Source organism: Pelodiscus sinensis, chromosome 20, assembly GCF_052426305.1.
Source record: "Pelodiscus sinensis isolate ZL-2025 chromosome 20, ASM5242630v1, whole genome shotgun sequence".
NCBI classification, from domain to species: domain Eukaryota; kingdom Metazoa; phylum Chordata; order Testudines; family Trionychidae; genus Pelodiscus; species Pelodiscus sinensis.
This window is the reverse complement of record NC_143071.1, coordinates 1,657,610-1,675,806: the sequence shown is the minus strand read 5'-3', so window position 1 is coordinate 1,675,806 and position 18,197 is coordinate 1,657,610. Positions and strand designations below refer to the sequence as shown.

At 67.2% G+C, this 18,197-nt stretch overlaps 1 protein-coding gene across 3 annotated transcripts; it reads left to right on the top strand.

The window, feature by feature from the left end:
* The first annotated feature begins 3,424 nt into the window (after positions 1-3,424).
* On the top strand, positions 3,425-17,550 carry USP36 (ubiquitin specific peptidase 36). 3 transcript variants are annotated; one of them, XM_075904155.2, is made up of 20 exons: positions 3,425-3,562; positions 4,482-4,619; positions 5,936-6,233; positions 6,601-6,822; positions 7,960-8,070; positions 8,341-8,443; positions 9,395-9,462; positions 9,715-9,785; positions 10,108-10,190; positions 10,407-10,518; positions 10,682-10,822; positions 10,990-11,090; positions 11,269-11,398; positions 11,503-12,024; positions 12,518-12,618; positions 13,076-13,522; positions 14,981-15,177; positions 15,467-15,583; positions 15,717-15,832; positions 16,153-17,550. In XM_075904155.2, exons 3-20 carry the CDS (start codon positions 5,981-5,983, stop codon positions 16,282-16,284), a joined length of 3,027 nt encoding a protein of 1,008 aa, XP_075760270.2. In that variant the 5' UTR covers positions 3,425-3,562; positions 4,482-4,619; positions 5,936-5,980; the 3' UTR covers positions 16,285-17,550. The 3 variants fall into 3 exon arrangements, with proteins under 3 accessions (XP_075760270.2, XP_089627969.1, XP_075760271.2); XM_089771843.1 differs by lacking the exon at positions 4,482-4,619 and having other exon boundaries at positions 3,492-3,562; XM_075904156.2 differs by lacking the exons at positions 3,425-3,562; positions 4,482-4,619 and having other exon boundaries at positions 6,019-6,156.
* The last annotated feature ends 647 nt before the right edge of the window (positions 17,551-18,197 follow it).

Below are 18,197 nucleotides of genomic sequence, written 5' to 3'. Positions count from 1 at the left end.
AAGTTTTGCTGGCTAAGTTTGTTGTTGCTGAAGTTGTTCCGCTGCATCAGCCTTCTTCATGTACAATTTTGGGAACCCACAGCTCCGGGCGAGACCCCTGGAGAGATCGGCCCAGTGTTGCTCTCGCTATAATGGCCATGCTTGAGAACCCCCAGCAAATGTCAAAACCCTGCCCTGGCCACGCGCTCAGCTATTGCTTGCTCCTAACATGGCGAGGGGCTGTCCTGCTGAGCTGCTCCTCAGGCAAGTAGTGCTGCAACATGATTACTGAGAGCAAGGATTTCGGCTTGGCACAATGCCAGTTTTATCATTTCAGTGGCTAATATCCGTGTTTCTCGGAGAGCTCCCCCCGCCCAGTTTTGACGGCAATATTCACAGTTGCAGGAGGAGCGGGTCAGACAACAATAGTCAAATAATGCTGGCAGAGTTTACAACACTTTAATCTGTGGACCCCTAAAGAACTTCAAATGGAGGTGTGGACCCTTTGGGAGATTTTTAGCTTCCTTTTCCCGGCCAAGGCCATGCAGCAGGAAAAAGAGGAGTTTGGGGGAGGAGGATGCAGTACCAGCCTAGCCTCGGGCAGTGGTGAATGGAGGTGGGGCCCCCTTTGGAAATCCAGACACTGGCCTAAACCTGCAGGAACAAACAGCCTGAAACAAGAGAAGATCCATGCGCTGCATCCTGCACATGGACTACTCAGAGAGAGAGAGAGAGAGAGAGAGAGAGAGAGAGAGAGAGGGAGAGAGAGTCTTTTGGGGAAAGTGTAAGCCATTAGAGCTCTTCGAGGACAAGATGTGGACGAGCGTGATCCAATGGACACAGGTGTTGTACCAATAAAAGCAAGCAGGATCTTATGAGGGGGATAAGGCAAAAAGCCACATTTATTGTAAAGATAATAAAGAATAAAGAAAAGACAGAAGCAAACAATGTTGTTTAACTACTTATTCCTATCACCACTTAACCCTTATACACACACACACACACACACATTATATATATATATATAAACATTCATTCATCCATTCATTCAGGTTCTGCGTATTTGTTACAGTTACCAGTCTGGAAGTTGCTTGTGACAGAATACTGGCCAGGTATTCTGTACACAAGTGATGGGAGTGGGGAGCGAAGTCCTGATCAGATGTGCATCTGAAGCTCCTGGTGGGCTGGCAGCAGAACCTTGGACTCTGACTCCATAGTCTTTTAGTCCAGTTCTTATAGGAATTTCTTCCTATGCCAGTCTATGGGAATTGCTGCATCATGCTGATGTCCAGGGTGGCTGTCAGGTGCTTGTCAGTGATCTCATTGGGTGGATCTCCAGTACTTGGTTTTCTCCACTTGACACCTTTTGGTTGCACTGGCACCTGACGCCTTCTGCAGCCCTTTGTTGCTGCATTCTCAGGCTGGCACCTCTCAGAACCATTCATTCATCGTCCAAGCACTCTCTCTCTTACGTACATTCCCTAATTAATGTTTCCCAGACAGTATTTTGTATAATAATAACTTTACATAGACAAGAGTTGTAGTTACCAAACGTCACAAGTTTCTGGGTGGCATTTCTTAAAACATTCTCTCTCTGAGTGCTGAGTAGTGACTGCTATAGTTACAACAATGCCCTTAGTCAATTACAGGGCTTGGCTCCCAGAGCAGAGTTAGTGGCTTGACAATGCATTGTTACAATGTATCCTGCAATGTCAATTTCAAGCCCTGGAACACAGAGAGGGGAGCTGTTTCTGGCTACATAGTAATACATCTAAACATTTAACAATCTTAACAAATAATAATAATAAATCTAAACACTTATCAAGCTTGATAACACTAAATCTAAACACTTTAACAAGAATAAATCTAAACACTTATATGCTGCTTCTACTTAACAAACTTATACTACTTAGACTTTTAGTTGTGGGGAACAAATTACGGGGAGTCACTTCCACTTGGGGGAATCATTTTTAATACTTTAATATGTTATCCCTACACAGGGTAGTTGGACTTTCACAAAGCCTTTCTCAAGGTCCCTCGCCAAAGGTTTGTAAGCAAAGGAAGCTGTCGTGGGAGACGAGGGGCGTGCCTCTCCTGGATCGGTGACTGGTTAAAGACAGGAAACGCAGGGTAGAAATAACCAGTCAGTGTCAGTGTTGCCGACTCGCACAGAATCTGATGATATTTCTTAAAGCCCCTGCTCCTGGGTTCACGTGATTATAGGGGAATCTCAGCCTCCTTTTTTAAACAGTTCATTTCTAGGCTTCATGGTTGCAAAGAAATTCTCAAAATGGAAAGTCTAGAGCCACCATAAAGACTAACCGGTTTACTTGGGCATAAGCTTTCCTGGGCAAAAACCCGCTTTGTCGGACACATGGGTGTTTGCCCAGAAAGCTTATGCCCACATAAATGTTACTCTTGACCAGGCCCCAGGACTTCCTGTTTTTGTGGACACAGACTAACACAGCTCCCCTCTCTGACGACTGGAGATGGCAGCACCAGTCAGTTTTCAAACTAGAGAGGTAAATAGTGGTGCCCCCACAAGACCTGTCCTGGGATCAGGGCTGTTGCACAGGTTCAGAAACGGTCTAGAAAAGGGGGTAAAGGGCGAGGTGGCAAAGTCTGGAGCTGATACAAAACTACTCTGGATAGCTAAGTTCAAAGCAGACTGGGCAGAGCCTGGGCAACTGGCAACAAAACAAAATGGCAAATGAAGTTCAGGGCTGATAAATGCAGAGTCAAGCGCATTGGGAAACATGGTCCTGGCCATAGGCACCAAATGATGGGTCTACGCGATGGCGTAGCCTCGTCCCGCTGCGCCTTCTGCGCGGCCACCGCTCAAGAACAACAGCCCTGAAAACAAGGACTCAGCGTGCAGCGGCAGGGACAGCGAACAGTGGTGGGAAGCGGCAGGCAAGGGACAGAAACGACACAAGATCTCACAGCCCCCATAGAAATCCATGGTACGCCCATGCTTTGGCTACAGCCTGCAGCTACCCAGCCATGGAACCGGCAAAGAGACAGAGAAGGGCAGGAGAGACGGGGTTCCCTGTAAGCTGAGCACTTGGGCCTCCGGCCAGGAGAGATTAAATTCCACCCAGCTAATTAGCACAGTGCCCATGCGTGTGTGTCTGTTGGTGGTGCACATCCGCACATGCCTTGGTGCACAGAACAACATTTATTCCGCCTTGGGTGGGAAACATGAGACGGGCCATTGGGCAGGGAGGAGCAGGGCTGTGGCAAGCTCCCGTGCCAGGCGGACTCAGGAGGGGGCGCTACAGGCAGCCGCGTGCAGCCGGGCGGGCGCGCCGCCCTGCGGAACTCCCGGCCACGGCACGGGGGCGGGGCCACGCGGCCAGGGGGCGGGGCTGTGGGTGGCACGCGCAGAAGGCGCAGCGGGACGAGGTTACGCCATCGCGTCACGGCGCGGAGCCTGCGCAGACCCCGCCCCTTAAAGGGGAGGCGGTGAGCGCGGGGAGCGGGGGTTATGTGGCGGGTCCCGCGCAGGCGCCGACTCCTCCCCTTTAAGGCGCAGACACGTGTGCGGCCGCGGAGGCCCGGATGCTGCGAGAGGCCGGAGCAGGTAGCGGCGCGAGCCGGGCGGGGGGGGGCCGGGCGGCCGGGGGGGCGGGGGGAGCAGGGCGAGCGGGGGCCGGGCGGTCGGGGGGGCGGGGGGAGCAGGGCGAGCGGGGGGGGGGCCGGGCGGTCGGGGGGGCGGGGGGAGCAGGGCGAGCGGGGGGGGGGCCGGGCGGTCGGGGGGGCGGGGGGAGCAGGGCGAGCGGGGGGGGGCCGGGGGGGCGGGGGGAGCAGGGCGAGCGGGGGGGGGCCGGGCGGTCTGGGGGGCGGGGGGAGCAGGGCGAGCGGGGGGGGGGCCGGGCGGGGGGGTCGGGGGAGCGGGGGGGGGGCGGGCGGTCGGGGGGCGGGGGGAGCAGGGCGAGCGGGGGGGGGGCGGTGGGGGGGGGGGGCCGGGCGGTCTGGGGGGCGGGGGGAGCAGGGCGGGCGGGGGGGCCGGGCGGTCTGGGGGGCGGGGGGAGCAGGGCGGGCGGGAGGGGGGCAGGCGGCTGGGGGGGCGGGGGGGCGGGCCGGGCGGTCTGGGGGGCGGGGGGAGCAGGGCGAGCGGGGGGGGGGCCGGGCGGTCTGGGGGGCGGGGGGAGCAGGGCGAGCGGGGGGGCCGGGCGGTCTGGGGGGCGGGGGGAGCAGGGCGAGCGGGGGGGGGCGGGGCGGTCTGGGGGGGCGGGGGGGCGGGCGAGCGGGGGGGGGCGGGGGGAGCAGGGCGAGCGGGGGGGGGGCAGGCGGCCTGGGGGGGCGGGGGGAGCGGGGCGGCGGTCTGGGGGGGCGGGGGGAGCAGGGCGAGCGGGGGGGGGGCCGGGCGGCCTGGGGGGCGGGGGGAGCAGGGCGAGCGGGGGGGCCGGGTGCGCTGCGGGGCGCAGGGGCGGTCCCTGCTGGGGGGGGCGGGTCTGTCTCCGCCCGGCCTGGTCTGACCCTCCTCGCCTCCGCCACAGCCCGTGTCCCCTCCCGGCCCGGAGCAGCGCGTCCTCCTGCCAGGGCAGCGGCCCCCCGGCTCCCCCGCTGCGCCGGGCCCAGGCGCTCCCGCCCGCGCAGATGCCCCCGCAGGGGCCGGCTGAGCCCCGGCTCTGGAGGTGAGAGCCCCGCGCCGCAGGGGGAGCCGGGGGCCGGGGCCCTGCGGTGCCGCCCAGGAGCTCGCTCCGCCGCCTGTGTCGGGGGGGGGGGGGGCTGCGTCCTGCGGCTCTTGCCCAGGTGGGGCCGGGTGGGGAGCCTGAGGCCCGGGGGGGTCAGCCCCCCCAGATGGGGGTTCCTCCCCACGGCACTGGGGAGCCCGTGTTGGAGCTCCAGGCCCAGCCGCCCCCCCATGGGGCTGACGCACAGACAGCGACTCGCCTGGCCCCAGGGCCCTGGGGCGCGAGGGGCCTTTCTGCTTAAGGATGCTCCGTTGCCGTTACCTAGCTAGCCCCATGGGCCGTGGAGCCGCTGCAGCGGGACTGAGCCTGTCTGTAGCGGGGGCTGCTCCCCACTGGGACCCCTGCAGACAGGGGGTGCTTAGCAGCAGCCTCCCCATCCCCCCTGCCCTTATAGAAGCAGTGGGGGGCAGGTGGAGCCCTGGAGACAGTTCTGGGGAGAACTGGTTTTTAAGCCAGCTTCCCCCAGCACTGGTTCCTGCCCCCCCCCCCCCGCCGTCTGTCCTAGAGGCAACGAGGGGGGGAAGCAAGGAGTCGACTAGTGTCTGACACCCCTAGTTCCCACTGCAGTGCTTGATTCAGAAATCTAGCCAGCGCCACGTGGGGGGAGCAGGGGCTGCTTCAGTTCCCCCTCGCGCTGTTTCCCCTCTGCCCCCCCAGAGGCAGTGCAGGGGGGACCGGCTTTTCAGCTGCCCCCCATCCCCAGCACTGACTCCTGCCTCCGCCCCCCCCCCCCCCCCCCCGCTTGCTGCCTCTCTCTGATGGAGGCAGCAAAGGGGGGAAGTGATGGGTGGAGTTGGCATTTGCTAGCCAGCCAGTTGCTCGCACCCCTATTTCTGCTCCTCAGCTGGGGGCCGTGTCTGTGAGGGATGTTTCTTTTTGCTGCTTGCTCGTGTGGCCCCCGACCCTACCAGGGTCCCCAGCCCTGGGGTAGAGGGAGCTGCTGGTGGGTCTGGGAGCAGTGTGGAGCGTGGCCTGGTGCTCTTGGGACCCATAACTCCTTTCCTGGCTCTCCCTGCTTCGCGGAGCCATGGGCTGTCTCTGGGCAGGTCCCAGCGTAGCTGACAGAGCGGAGACGCTCTGCTGGCCCCGTGGCAGCGGGAGGGCGGCGCTGACCGGCGTGCTGAGCTCTCGGGGGGGCTGGCAGGCCAGGGCTCCTGCAGACTGACCCCCCCCCCCCCCCCCCCCGTGTCTGACATGGCTCTGGGCGCTCTGTGGCAGTTCCCGCCTGGCCAGACTCCTCCTGCTCTCCCCTGCAGAGAGACGCGTCCCCGGGTAGCCAGCTGAGCCGCCCCCGCTGCGCCATGCCCATCGTGGACAAGCTGAAGGAGGCGCTCAAGCCAGGCCGGAAGGACTCTGCTGAGGATGGGGAGCTGGGCAAGCTGCTGGCGTCGTCTGCCAAGAAGATCCTGCTGCAGAAGATCGAGTTTGAGCCGGCGAGCAAGAGCTTCTCCTACCAGCTGGAGACCCTGAAGGGCAAGTACGTCCTGCTGAACCCCAGGGCCGAGAGTGCCGGTCGCCAGAAGAGCTCCGATGAGGCCCAGATCAGGAAGCAGGGTGCGTAGAGGACTGGGGGGGGGGCTCTCTGGGAGCCGCTCGTCTTCCCAGGATGTGCCAGCCTGCTGGGCTCGTCCGCGCTACGGGTGGCACGGCGAGGGGCCCTCCTGCAGCGTGGGGGTCAGGCCACTCACAGAGTGAGCGGGGCAGGGCGGCAGCCAGCTCCCCGCCAGCTGGTGTGCACCGGGATCTGGCTCCCCACCGGGTACGGAGGCAGCAGCTCAGAGCGGCAGCTGGCTCTTCGGGAGCCGGCGTGTAACCCTTCAGGTCGCCGTTACCCATTTCAACACTTGCGTTCTTCCATCCCTGCCTACGGCACTCGGGTGCCTGGGCCGGTCCGTCTGTCTCAGTGACTCCTCTCTTGCAGGAAGTGGGCACGGGTTGGGCGGCTCTGGGGACGGCGTCCCGGCTCCCCAGAAAGTTCTCTTCCCCGTGGAGCGCCTGTCCATGAAGTGGGAGCGGGTGTACAGGGTCGGAGCCGGACTCCACAACCTGGGCAACACCTGTTTCCTGAACTCCACCGTGCAGTGTCTGACCTACACGCCGCCGCTGGCGAACTACCTGCTGTCCAAGGAGCACAGCCGCAGCTGTGAGTGGGGGCGGGATTCTGGGCGATCCCTGGGGAGTGGGGGCAGGGGAGGAGGCCTGTGTGAATTCCCCCAGGCCAGAGGGCCCTTGATTGGCGCTCCTGCCCACCCGGGTGGGGCCGCCTGGCTCTGCTTACCCCACCTGGGCCCCTTCGTTTCGTTTCCCTCCCGTCAGCCCCCCTGCCCTGGCTTGGGCTGTTCCGCCAGCCCCTTCTGTCCCCACCGGCCTGCCGGCACCTCCTGCTCCGTTCTCGGCGCTGCCTGGCGGTCTGGGGGAGGAGGGGAGCCCGTGCCGTGCCGTCTGCCGGGGCTCGCGAGAGCACTGCGTCAAACGGTTCCCGTCTCGGCGGGCAGCTGCCTGGCCCAGGCTCCTGGGCAGGAGGGGGCCGGTCGGATGGGACACTGGGGCTCGAGCAGGCTTTTCCGAACTTTCAGCCACGGAGCCCGCAGGGGCCTGAGAACATGGTGGCACCCTTCAAATATCCTGACTCTTAATCCACTAGGTAACCTGGTAGACACAGGTTTGGACTCGGGTTTTTTCTTCTCAATGTCTTGATTTCCCCAGAAGACGATGCTATAATTAGTAACCAAAATACAGGCTCACCCACCTGCCGTTACTGACTTCTCACTGAGCCCCTGGCCCCATGGCATGGGGCCCTGTGCCAGAGGGGGTGCGCCACGCTGCCCGGCGGGGCACTGTCAGCATGAGCCTCTGCCCCGCGAGAAGCAGCGGCGTGGGCAGAGGGGTCGTGGCCGCACGGCGGTAGCCTGGCTCTCGGGCTCTGCCCCCACAGACCGGTGACCAGCTCGCAAGCCGAGTCCATTGGGTGCTGATGGGCCTCCGGTGCCCCCCACGTTCCCCCGCGGCTCCCTGGGGAAGCCCACACGCCCGTGGCTGTGCTGCTGGACGTGTGGGGGCCTCGCATGGGTCTGGGCCACTTTGCTGGGTGGCAGCTCCCGGGCCCATCCTGTTCACTCGGGTGACTGCAGTGAGGACGGGGGCTGGTGGCCCCTGCCCGTGGTATCTTGGCCCCCCCAGGCTGCCCGTGGAGGCTCGGTGCCTGACTGCAGTGGGGGCCCTGTGGGTTCTGCATTAGCTTGGCTCCAGCCTGACCCCTTTCTCCCTCCCGCCGCTGCAGGTCACCACGGAGGCTTTTGCATGATGTGTGTCATGCAGAATCACCTGATCCAGGCGTTTGCCAACAGCAGCAACGCCATCAAGCCCGTGTCCTTCATCCGAGACCTGAAAAGTAAGGCCCCGAGCCCCTGCCCTGCTCCGAGAGGTCACGGGGGGGAGGCCCAGAGCCAGGATCTCCCCCATCTCCTTATGGGGCTCACTGCAGCAGCACGTCCCCGAACTGGCGCTGTGGGTCACTCGCCTGGCCCTGGGCGGGTGCTTGGCTGGGGCGCCCCGGGACGGTCGGAGCTGGATGGTCTGGCCTGCAGGTAGCAGCAAGGAGGGGCCTTTCCTGGCCCCTGCCCGGGGGCAGCTGGGTGACACGCTCCCCCCCCCCTTGCAGAGATCGCTCGGCACTTCCGCTTCGGCAGCCAGGAGGATGCACACGAGTTCCTGCGCTACACCATCGATGCCATGCAGAAGGCCTGCCTCAACGGCTACACCAAGTAGGTGCTGCCTCGGGGTGTCCTGTCTGGAAGAGGCAGCCGGCGGGGGGAGATTGGAGTCTGTGAAATCACGGCTGGGGTGCAGAAAGGGAATAGAGAGGTACTCCTTCCTAAACACGGGAACGGGGGTCACCCAATTCGGTTAGGCGGCAGCAGGTTTAAAGTGAGCTAAAGGGAGTTTTTCTTCATGCACGGTTAACCTGTGGAACTCATTGCCAGAGGGTGGTGTGAAGACCAGGACTTTAACAGGGTTCAAAAAAACTCGATCTGTTCATGAGGACAGGTCCGTCTATGGCTGCTAGCCGGGCGGGGCGGGGCGGGACTGGGGTCTCTAGCCTCTGTTGGGCTGGGATTGGGCGACAGGGGAGGGATCGCTGGATGATTCCCTGGTCTGTTTCCTCCTTCTGGGGCACCTGGCGGCTGGCGACAGCCAGGATGCTGGGTGAGATGGGCCTTTGGTCTGACCCCGCCTGGCCGTGCTGCTGCTCCCTGCGGAGCCCCACGCTTGCCCCTGGCCTGAGTGAGTGGGCTGCTCCTGTAGACAGATGGCGGCTGCCCAGTCCCTGTCCGGGGCCAGGCAGGTAGGGTGCTGCTGGGGAGAAGGGCGCTGCTGTTCCTGCCCTGCAGCCCCTCCCGTGCCAGGGCCCACTTGCGCCGGGGAGCTGGGCAGCTCCGCAGTGTGCGGGGCTCTGGGCCGGGGGCGCCCACCCCGCCGTCGTTCCGGGCCCGTCTCCCCGGCTGGCGGCACACGTGCGTCTGCAGGCTCCTGGGATGTGGGCGGAGGGTGCAGGGCTCTGGCTCGCGCTCCAGCTGGGTGACTTGGGGCGCCCTGCGGGCGTGGGATTCCCCAGCCCCTTGCTGCGTTGAGGGGTCTGAGCCGGGTGGGCGGCCAGGCCCCCATCCCGGGGCCGTGAGGCAGGGACGGTGCGACGCCGCCTGCTCGTCTCCTAGGTTGGATCGTCAGACGCAGGCGACAACCCTGGTCCATCAGATCTTCGGCGGTTACCTGCGGTCCCGTGGTGAGTGCAGCTCGGGGGCACCTGCATCCTCCCCTGGGGCCCGTCCCGGGTCCACGTCCATCCCCCCAGCTGCTGGGCTCTGCGGGCTCCTCCGTGGCACTGCCTGGCTTCCCCCTGCACAGACCCTGCTGCTTCCTGCCGCTGGGTGGGTGGCGGGACTCAGCAAAGAGCCCGGGGCGGGGGGACACTGGGCACCGCGGGGGTCACGGCTCTGCCCACCGGGCGCCGAGGTCACGGCTCTTTCCCTTGCAGTGAAGTGCTCGGTGTGCAAGAGCGTGTCGGACACCTACGACCCCTACCTGGACATGGCTCTGGAGATCCGGGTACTGGCCGGCGGGGGGGGAGGCGGGGGGCTGAGTCGGCCCAGCATGGAGAGCCGGTGCAGGGTGTGGCTCCCCCGGAGCTGTGCAGGCTGCCTGCCATCGCGGGCCGGGCAGGGGACGCTGGACATGCTGAGCCCCGTCCCACGGGGACCCTGCCAGCCTCCTCCCGGGGGTGAGCCAGGGCCTCCCGGGGGCGTGGTGCCGCCTGTGCACGCTGGGGGCAGCCAGCCCACAGAGCTGGGCACCCGGTGCCAGCGTTGGTGCCAGCCTGGTGCCCCAGGTGCACAGACTCTGCCCTCTGACTTGCACCCCGTCCTTGCAGCAAGCCGCCAACATAGTGCGAGCGCTGGAGCTGTTTGTGCGGGCGGACGTGCTGAGCGGGGACAACGCCTACATGTGCGCCAAGTGAGTCCTCTCCCGGGGGGGGCCCGCCCCGCTCCTCGCCGTGCTGCTGCCGGTGGGGCGCCCTCCCGCCAGCCTGGCTGTGCAGAGCCTCGGGCGCCTCCCATGTGCCTGGGGAGTCCCGGCCTGGCCCTGCCCTGCCGTGCCAGCGAGCTGCCCCCAGAAGGCGCCGGTGTTGGCGGCATGAACGGGGCGAGCTTGCCCCTCTCTCCTGTGCAGGTGCAAGAGGAAGGTGCCAGCCTCCAAGCGCTTCACTATCCACCGCGCCTCCAACGTCCTCACGCTGTCCCTCAAGCGCTTCGCCAACTTCAGCGGAGGTAAAATCACCAAGGTGGGTGCCGCCTGGGGCCCAGCCTCCGAGCCACAACTCCGCCCCGGGTTCCCCTGGCCTCTTGGTGCACCCTCCCGCCAAGGGGACCCCCAGGTGGCGTGGTGCCTTCGGCCGGAGCGCAGCCGCCCGGGCCCGGCTCCCTGATGCGGGTCTCTCCTTGCAGGACGTGGGGTACCCCGAGTTCCTGAACATCCGGCCCTACATGTCTCAGAGCAGCGGTGACCCAGTGATGTACGGCTTGTACGCGGTGCTGGTGCACTCGGGGTACAGCTGCCACGCCGGGCACTACTACTGCTACGTCAAGGTGAGGCGCAGTGCCCCATGGGGGCACCCCCAGAGCCTGTCGGCCCCGTGCTGGGCAGAGGGCTCTGAGGGGCTGTGCTGCTGGGCAGAGCCGAGGAGGGATCCTGGCACCGCCTGGGCGCCCCCGTCTTGGGTCTTCGCTCCATCTGCTGCTCTCCCCTCCCCCAGGCCAGCAACGGGCAGTGGTACCAGATGAACGACTCCCTGGTCCACTCCAGCAACATCAAGGTCGTCCTGAACCAGCAGGCCTACGTGTTGTTCTACTTGAGGTGCGAGTCGCTGGCGGGGCTGGGTCAGCAGCTCTGGCTCGGCTGGCCGGTCCCCCCAGCTCCCTCGGGCCTTGGCTATGGTGGAGGCTCCGGCTGTGGGTCTGGGCGGGGGGCCCTGCCCCGAGCCCCTGGTCTCGAGCCCCAGCTCGGCCGTCACCTGCTTCTCTGCCCGTGCCAGGCTCCCGAGCTCTAGGAAGAGCCCCGAGGGGCCTGTGGCCAAGGCCCTGCCCGGCCGAGCCGCCGTCGTCTCCGACCAGACGAAGAAACCGGTTGCCAACGGGCTGCTCTCCTCGCCGCTGGCTGGCAAGGTAGGAGTCCGGGGGTTCTGGCGTGTCTCGGGGGCTCCGGAGCAGGGCGTGGCTCGTGGCTCCCTGCCCCCCACTGACGTGCCCCTCTGCTTGGCTTCGCCTAGAGACCAGACGGGGTGCTGGGGAAGAAGCTGCCGGGCGCGGAGGAGGCCGGGATCCCTGTGGCCCGGGCTGTGTTCGGAGCGGGGCCCAGGCTGCAGAACGGGGTCGCTCAGGCCAGGCCGGGGGCCGGATTCCCCTCGCCCAGGCCGGCTGCCAGAGCCCTGCACGTGGCGGCGACGCGCCTGGACGAGCTGGCCGGGGGCCCGAAGAAGCCGCTCGCTGCGTCCCAGGGCCCCTGCGCTGGCAGTGAAGTGAGCAGGGCCGCCGCGGCGCTCCCCAAGCAGAGCTGGGAGAACGAGCAGCCTGCCGTGCCGAGCCCGGTGCCGCCGCGGAAGGGCTCCTGCAGCAGCAGCTCCTCCAGCCCCGCGCACCTGGCCAACGGCGTCGACGCCTCCCCCGAGCCGGAGGCCACAGACCCCCAGGGGGCGCGACTCAAGTCCCTGCTGCTGGCTGGTGCCGGCGTGGATCTGGGCAGCGCCACGTCGCCCCCGCCTGCCAAGAAGCTGGCCCTCTCGGCCAAGAAGGTGGGTCTGGGGCTGGGCCCTGGAGAGCCCCACCTGCGGGCAGCTCTGGGCCCCGGGGTGCAGCCGGCCACGGGGGGGCTGTCGGGTTCCTGGCTCGTCGGCCAGTCTGAAGAGCAGTGTCACTGGCACGTCTGCTCTCGGGGCCGCCAGTGACGGGCTCTCGCCCTGGGCAAGGACCCGAAGGGCGCAGGGCTTGCGTGGGGCCGTGGTCCCTGGGGACTGGCCGTGGGAGGATGCCGCAGCCGCAGCCGGCCACGTGGGCCGCAGGGCCCGGCTCGGCCCGCAGCCTCCTTAGCGTTTGGGCTTAAATTTCCTTTCTTCCTGGCTTCCTGTGTGCTGCTAACTGAGACCGCTTCTCTGGTTCTTCTCTCCATCCCCACCCTCCCTGTCTGTCCGCCCCTGCCCGGCTCTGGGCTCCCCTGTTCGTCTTCCCCTCTTGGCGCCTGGAACCCTCTCTAGACCACCAAGTTTTTATTTATGTCGATAACTGCAGGGCAGCACCCCGCGGAGGGCGAGCGGAAGTGACCGCCACGCGCCACCCCGCCCAGCCTTCGCCGGCCACACCGCCTCCGCCCGGCCCCTCGGCAAGGCCAGGTGAGCCACGGCCCCCGCGGGGCCCCTCCGTGGCGCCTGCCTCCTTCCCCGCCACGGGGGGGCGCCCCGGCGGCTCTGCTGTCCGGCCGCCTGCGGGCCCACCTAGGAAACCCCCCTCCCGGCAGGGCTGCGCCTGCTCTAAGCCTCCGGAGCAGGGTGACCGCTACGGCTGGGCAGCATGGCGCCTGCTCCCCCCTCTGGAGCTCTCCTGCCGTGCCAAGGGCTCCAGGCCCTGCAAAATGCTTGACCCCCCCCCCCCCCCCCCCCCCCCCCCCCGTGTTCTCTCGACCTGCCTGTCGGTGAGGGCTGCCTGGGGGCCCCCACGTGTCTGCCAGGACACCTCTCTCCCTGCCACTGCTCACAGCTGGAGGCTGCCCCTTCCTGGCTGGGGGTGGGGCTGCCCCTCGATGGACAGATCCCCCCCCCGACCATGTTAGCACCTCTCTCCCTCCCCCAGGACGCTCTCATCTGCTCCCAAATCCCCATTTCCTCCGAAGCCTGCCTGCGGCCCCAGCAGCCTTCCCGCCCAGCCTTCCCGCCCGGGCAGGGAGACGGGGGCCAGCCAGGCCCTGCCCCGTTCCAGCACCTCCAAAAAGAGACGCCGAAAGCAACCTCTGGGGGCGGAGACGGCGGCCTGCAGCCCGGGCCCGGCAGGGCTGGCCAGCCCCCCCCGGAAGAGGCGGTACCCGGAGGAGGGAGGGCGCGAGGAGGCTGCAACCGCGCCGTCGGGCAGCGGGAAGAGAGAGAGGCTGAGCCGTGGGCACCTGGACTGGGAGCGGCGGCCCCGACTTGCAGGCTCCAGCAGCCTCCTGGGTGCCAGGCTCCTCACCCCCCGCAAGAGGAGGAGGAAGAGAGCACGGCAGCTGGAGGAAGAGCGTGGCCCTGGCACATCTCCCCGGGGCAGGTGAGGGCGCAGAAGAGGTGCGGGCTGCGGGGGAGGGAGGGCCTGGTGCCGGCCGTATCCCTCGGTTCTCTGCCGGCGGCGCTGCGGGGGAGGGAGGGCCCGGTGCCGGCCGTGTCCCTCGGTTCTCTGCCGGCGGGGCTGCGGGGGGGAGGGAGGGCCCGGTGCCGGCCATGTCCCTCGGTTCTCTGCCGGCGGCGCTGCGGGGGAGGGAGGGCCTGGTGCCGGCCGTATCCCTCGGTTCTCTGCCGGCGGCGCTGCGGGGGAGGGAGGGCCTGGTGCCGGCCGTATCCCTCGGTTCTCTGCCGCCGGGGCTGTGGGGGAGGGAGGGCCCGGTGCCGGCCGTGTCCCTCGGTTCTCTGCCGGCGGGGCTGCGGGGGAGGGAGGGCCCGGTGCCGGCCGTGTCCCTCGGTTCTCTGCCGGCGGGGCTGCGGGGGAGGGAGGGCCCGGTGCCGGCCGTGTCCCTCGGTTCTCTGCCGGCGGGGCTGCGGGGGAGGGAGGGCCCGGTGCCGGCCGTGTCCCTCGGTTCTCTGCCGGCGGGGCTGCGGGGGAGGGAGGGCCCGGTGCCGGCCGTGTCCCTCGGTTCTCTGCCGGCGGGGCTGCAGGGGAGGGAGGGCCCGGTGTCGGCCGTGTCCCTCGGTTCTGGGGCTGCGGGGGAGGGAGGGCCTGGTGCCGGCCGTGTCCCTCGGTTCTCTGCCGGCGGGGCTGCGGGGGAGGGAGGGCCCGGTGCCGGCCGTGTCCCTCGGTTCTCTGCCGGCGGGGCTGGGGGGGAGGGAGGGCCCGGTGTCGGCCGTGTCCCTCGGTTCTAGGGCTGCGGGGGAGGGAGGGCCCGGTGTCGGCCGTGTCCCTCGGTTCTGGGGCTGCGGGGGAGGGAGGGCCTGGTGCCGGCCGTGTCCCTCGGTTCTAGGGCTGCGGGGGAGGGAGGGCCCGGTGCCGGCCGTGTCCCTCGGTTCTAGGGCTGCGGGGGAGGGAGGGCCCGGTGCCGGCCGTGTCCCTCGGTTCTAGGGCTGCGGGGGAGGGAGGGCCCGGTGCCGGCCGTGTCCCTCGGTTCTAGGGCTGCGGGGGAGGGAGGGCCCGGTGCCGGCCGTGTCCCTCGGTTCTGGGGCTGCGGGGGAGGGAGGGCCCGGTGCCGGCCGTGTCCCTCGGTTCTGGGGCTGCGGGGGAGGGAGGGCCCGGTGCCGGCCGTGTCCCTCGGTTCTGGGGCTGCGGGGGAGGGAGGGCCCGGTGCCGGCCGTGTCCCTCGGTTCTCCACTGGCCAGGCTGGGGGGTTGCCCCGGCTCTACCCGGTTGTGGGCCTGGCAGGGCGTGGGCCTGAGCCCTTGCTGTCCTGTCTGCCTGGCCCACGGGGCCCGGGACCCTCCGGAGCGGGTGGCTATGGCTCCGCTGCAGGCCACGCCAGAGCCGCTGGGCATGAGCCGAGGCTGCGTGTGCCGCCCCCTCACCCTGGCCCGTTCCCCGCAGCGGCTCCGGGCAGGGCGAGGCAGTGACCGAGGCGGCAGAGCTCCGCAGGGCGAAGGTGCAGCAAACTGTGCAGGCGGCCAGCAGCCCGAGCGAGCATCGGAAGAGCAAGCAGAGGGAGGGCTCCAGCAGCCCGGCCGCCCACCCCGGCCCTGAGCAGGCAGCTGTGAACGGGCTCCCCCCCAGAGCCAGCGCGCCAGGTACTGCAGCCGCACCATGCTGGGCGTGGACTGGCCAGTGCCGGTGTGGGTGGGAGGGCCCCGTGCTGGCTGTATCGCTGGTCTCCCTCTGCCCCGGAACAATCGCTCGGCGGCCAGGGCTCTCATTGGCTGCGCCCTGTGCCTGTCAGTGGGGACGTGGCCTTGCGGCCCCCCGGGGCTGTCCAGGGTGCTGGGGCCGGGGCCTGGCTCTGCCTGCGTGCCCGGGCCGCCCAGCGTGGTTCCTGAGGCGAGCCGCGTGCACGTGCTCAGCCCTGCCTGCTCTCCACAGTGGCCACGTGCAGCTGGGACCGCCCGCTCGGAGCCGGCTGCACACAGGGCCAGGAGGAGGCGGGCGTGGTCCACGAGCTGCTCAGGAATTCCTTGGATAAAGCGTATGGGAAGCAAGGTGATGCTGCCGTCCCTGTGGCTGCCCCCGGCCCCGGGTGCGGGGGAGCGGCTCGTCTCCCTGCCCCCCGCTGCCTGGCATTGCCAGCTGGCGGGGGGCTGCGCCGCGGTGCTGACAGGTCCCTGCCTTGCAGTGCTCACGTGGGAGGGCGAGATCTCGGCCGTGAGCCGGGACGCCATTCGGGACGCGGGCTGGGCCCAGCGCGCCAGAGTCACCGACGACTGGGACGAGGACTTCGACAGCGGCAAGGTGAGGGGCTGCCTCTGGCCACGGCCTCCTGTGGGGAAAGTCCAATGCCACCCAGCTGCTTGGTGGAGCGCCCACAGCTGGCAGCATGTCTGTGCTGGTGGTGCACAGATGCACATGCCTGGGTGCGCAAAATGTATTCCACACGGGCATGGAAAAAATGAGGGAACCTTGGTTCTAGCACTAGGGTGCCAGGGGGGCCCAGTCTTGAGGGAGGGGCCCATGGGGCTTGGTTGGGGGAGCTGTTCCCTGCCATCCTGGTGTGCTGCCCCGGGGGGAGGGGTGTGCTTCCCTCTGCGTTCACGTCGGCTCTGCTCCGTCAGGCGAAGAAGAGTAAGAAGTTCAAGCGGGAGCGGCGGAGACACTTCAACGCCTTCCAGAAACTGCAGAACAGGCGCAACTTCTGGTCTGTGACTCACCCAGCCAAGGGGGCCAGCCTGAGCCACCGGCTCTGAGCCCAGCCGGGAGCGTGGTGGACCCCGCCGCCTTGCTGTGGGGCGGCCCTCGGTGCTGCTGGCGTCCAGCCACTGGGCCCCCTGGAACTGGAAGCCGGTGCTTGGGCGCTGGGGAAGGGTGAGCCCAGGCTGGTGCTGCTGGCGTGTAGCCGCCCCGGCCAAGTCCCCACGCCCTGCCCGGCTGCGGCCAGGGACTGTCCCGCCCGTTGGAGTTTCGCCGGCTGGTGGCTGGGGCAGGGCCCCTGGGGCGTGTTCCGTGGCCAAGGCTGGGTGCAGAGCAGCACGGCCACAGGAGGGCTCCTCCACGGGGCCTGGCCAGCAGCCCTGCTCTTACCTGCCTCGGGCCTGCGCTGCTGCCACACGAGCCTGGCCCTGGGGTGGGCCGGGCTGGCTGCCTCGCTCGCAGCGCTCGGAGTGAACAGCAGCTTTTCTCTTCGTACCTCCCCGGGAGTCGCTTCTGCCTGTGGCCCTGGGCAGGGGGTGATGGGCCTGTACCGGCCTCCTCCAGCTCAGCCAGCTGCTTGCTGGAGCACGTCACCCTGGCCTGGCCTGGCTGCCCCCACTTCCCTGTGGGGCCAGAGTGGGCTGAGCAGGGGCTGCGCGTGCTGTAGCGGGTCCCAGCTGCGTGCATCCCCTTCTCTCCCCCCCCCCCCCCCCCCGCCCCCCCCAGCTTGCCTGCCTTGGCTTCGCTCCGTGGCCAGGGCTCCGGGGGAGGAGCTGCTGCTGGGCTGGGGCTGTGGTGGGGGCCCTGCTACTCTTGGGAAGAGGCTGCCTCTACCCCTCTGCTGCTACAGCCCCGTGTCCGCCTGGTGTGTCTGCTGCTGCTGGCCCTGGGCCCAGGCCCCCTGCCGGGCCGTTCCCAGAAACCCAGTGTCCTCAGAGCCTTCCGCGGGCGGGGACCTGCGCTCTCCTGGCTCCGCCCTGGGGCGCCTGAGCCTGCCCCGCGTTACCTTCCCCGCACCGTTCACCCTCTGCCCCTGCGCTCAGCCAGCAGGCCTGGGTGCGGGGCCCCGGGCTGGGCTCATTTCATTCTCAGAGGTGTACATAGGTCAATGCCTGCTAGCACTAGGATTTGCATCTATTTAAATTTCCAGGGGCGCGAGGGCCTCTGCCCCCTCCCCCGGGTGACGTCCCTGCTGCCCTCCTCCAGCCGGGCTGACTCTGCCATCTTGTACAGTTGCCGACTGCTGGTTCTGCAGTCTGGTGTAATGTGTGGAGCCGCGGCACGGCCGAGCTCACGGTGCAATAAAGAACCCTTTGCAGAGACCTGGCTGTGCCACCGTTGCTTGGGGCTGCTGAGGAGCCAGCCTGGCGACTTGCTGGGCACGCGGGGGGGCTTCTGGCTGGGGAGGGAGGAGGGACCACAACGTGGCAGACTTGACCATTTGCCTGGGGCGGCGTGGCCCCGTGGCACTGCTGCCAGTGGGGAGAGCGGCTGCTGGCGGAGCGCTGAACAAGCCCCCCGCTCTTCCAGCCTGTGGGGGTCTCCTGGCATCTCTGCTCCCTGGAGCTCGCAGCAGCAGCGGGGAACCAGCCCCTGCCTGGGGCCACGTCTGTGCAGCGGCTTCTTCAGCACCCAGACCCGTGTCAGTGGTGGACTTGCTGCTGTCCCCCTCTGCCCCTCACCCATCCCCGTCCTTTTCCCCACTCCTGTTGCCCTCTGCATCCCCAACCGGCCTTGCTGTGGGGACAGATCCTTTGCCTTTTCTCCTCGGGCAAGTCCCTGCATAAGTAGAGCCCCGGCCCCCAATGCTGAGCTGAGCACAGGAGGAACTGGACGACTTGGGCCAGTGTCTGAATTAAGACTTGGCCGGCACTAACGAGCCGGAGGGCTAACAGGGCTGGGAGATCAGGGGAAAGTGGAGGCGCTGGTGTAGGCTGGAGCTACAGCACACTGGTGGGTCCGAGGTAAA

What these genes read in the sequence shown, in the direction of transcription:
- USP36 (XM_075904155.2), top strand. Translation starts at nt 5,981, where the DNA reads ATGCCCATCGTGGACAAGCTGAAGGAGGCGCTCAAGCCAGGCCGGAAG. An exon ending in GGCCCAGATCAGGAAGCAGG is followed by an intron (nt 6,234 to 6,600) that starts GTGCGTAGAGGA and finishes CCTCTCTTGCAG; the next exon opens with GAAGTGGGCACGGGTTGGGC. An exon ending in CGGCCCCTCGGCAAGGCCAG is followed by an intron (nt 12,619 to 13,075) that starts GTGAGCCACGGC and finishes TCCCTCCCCCAG; the next exon opens with GACGCTCTCATCTGCTCCCA.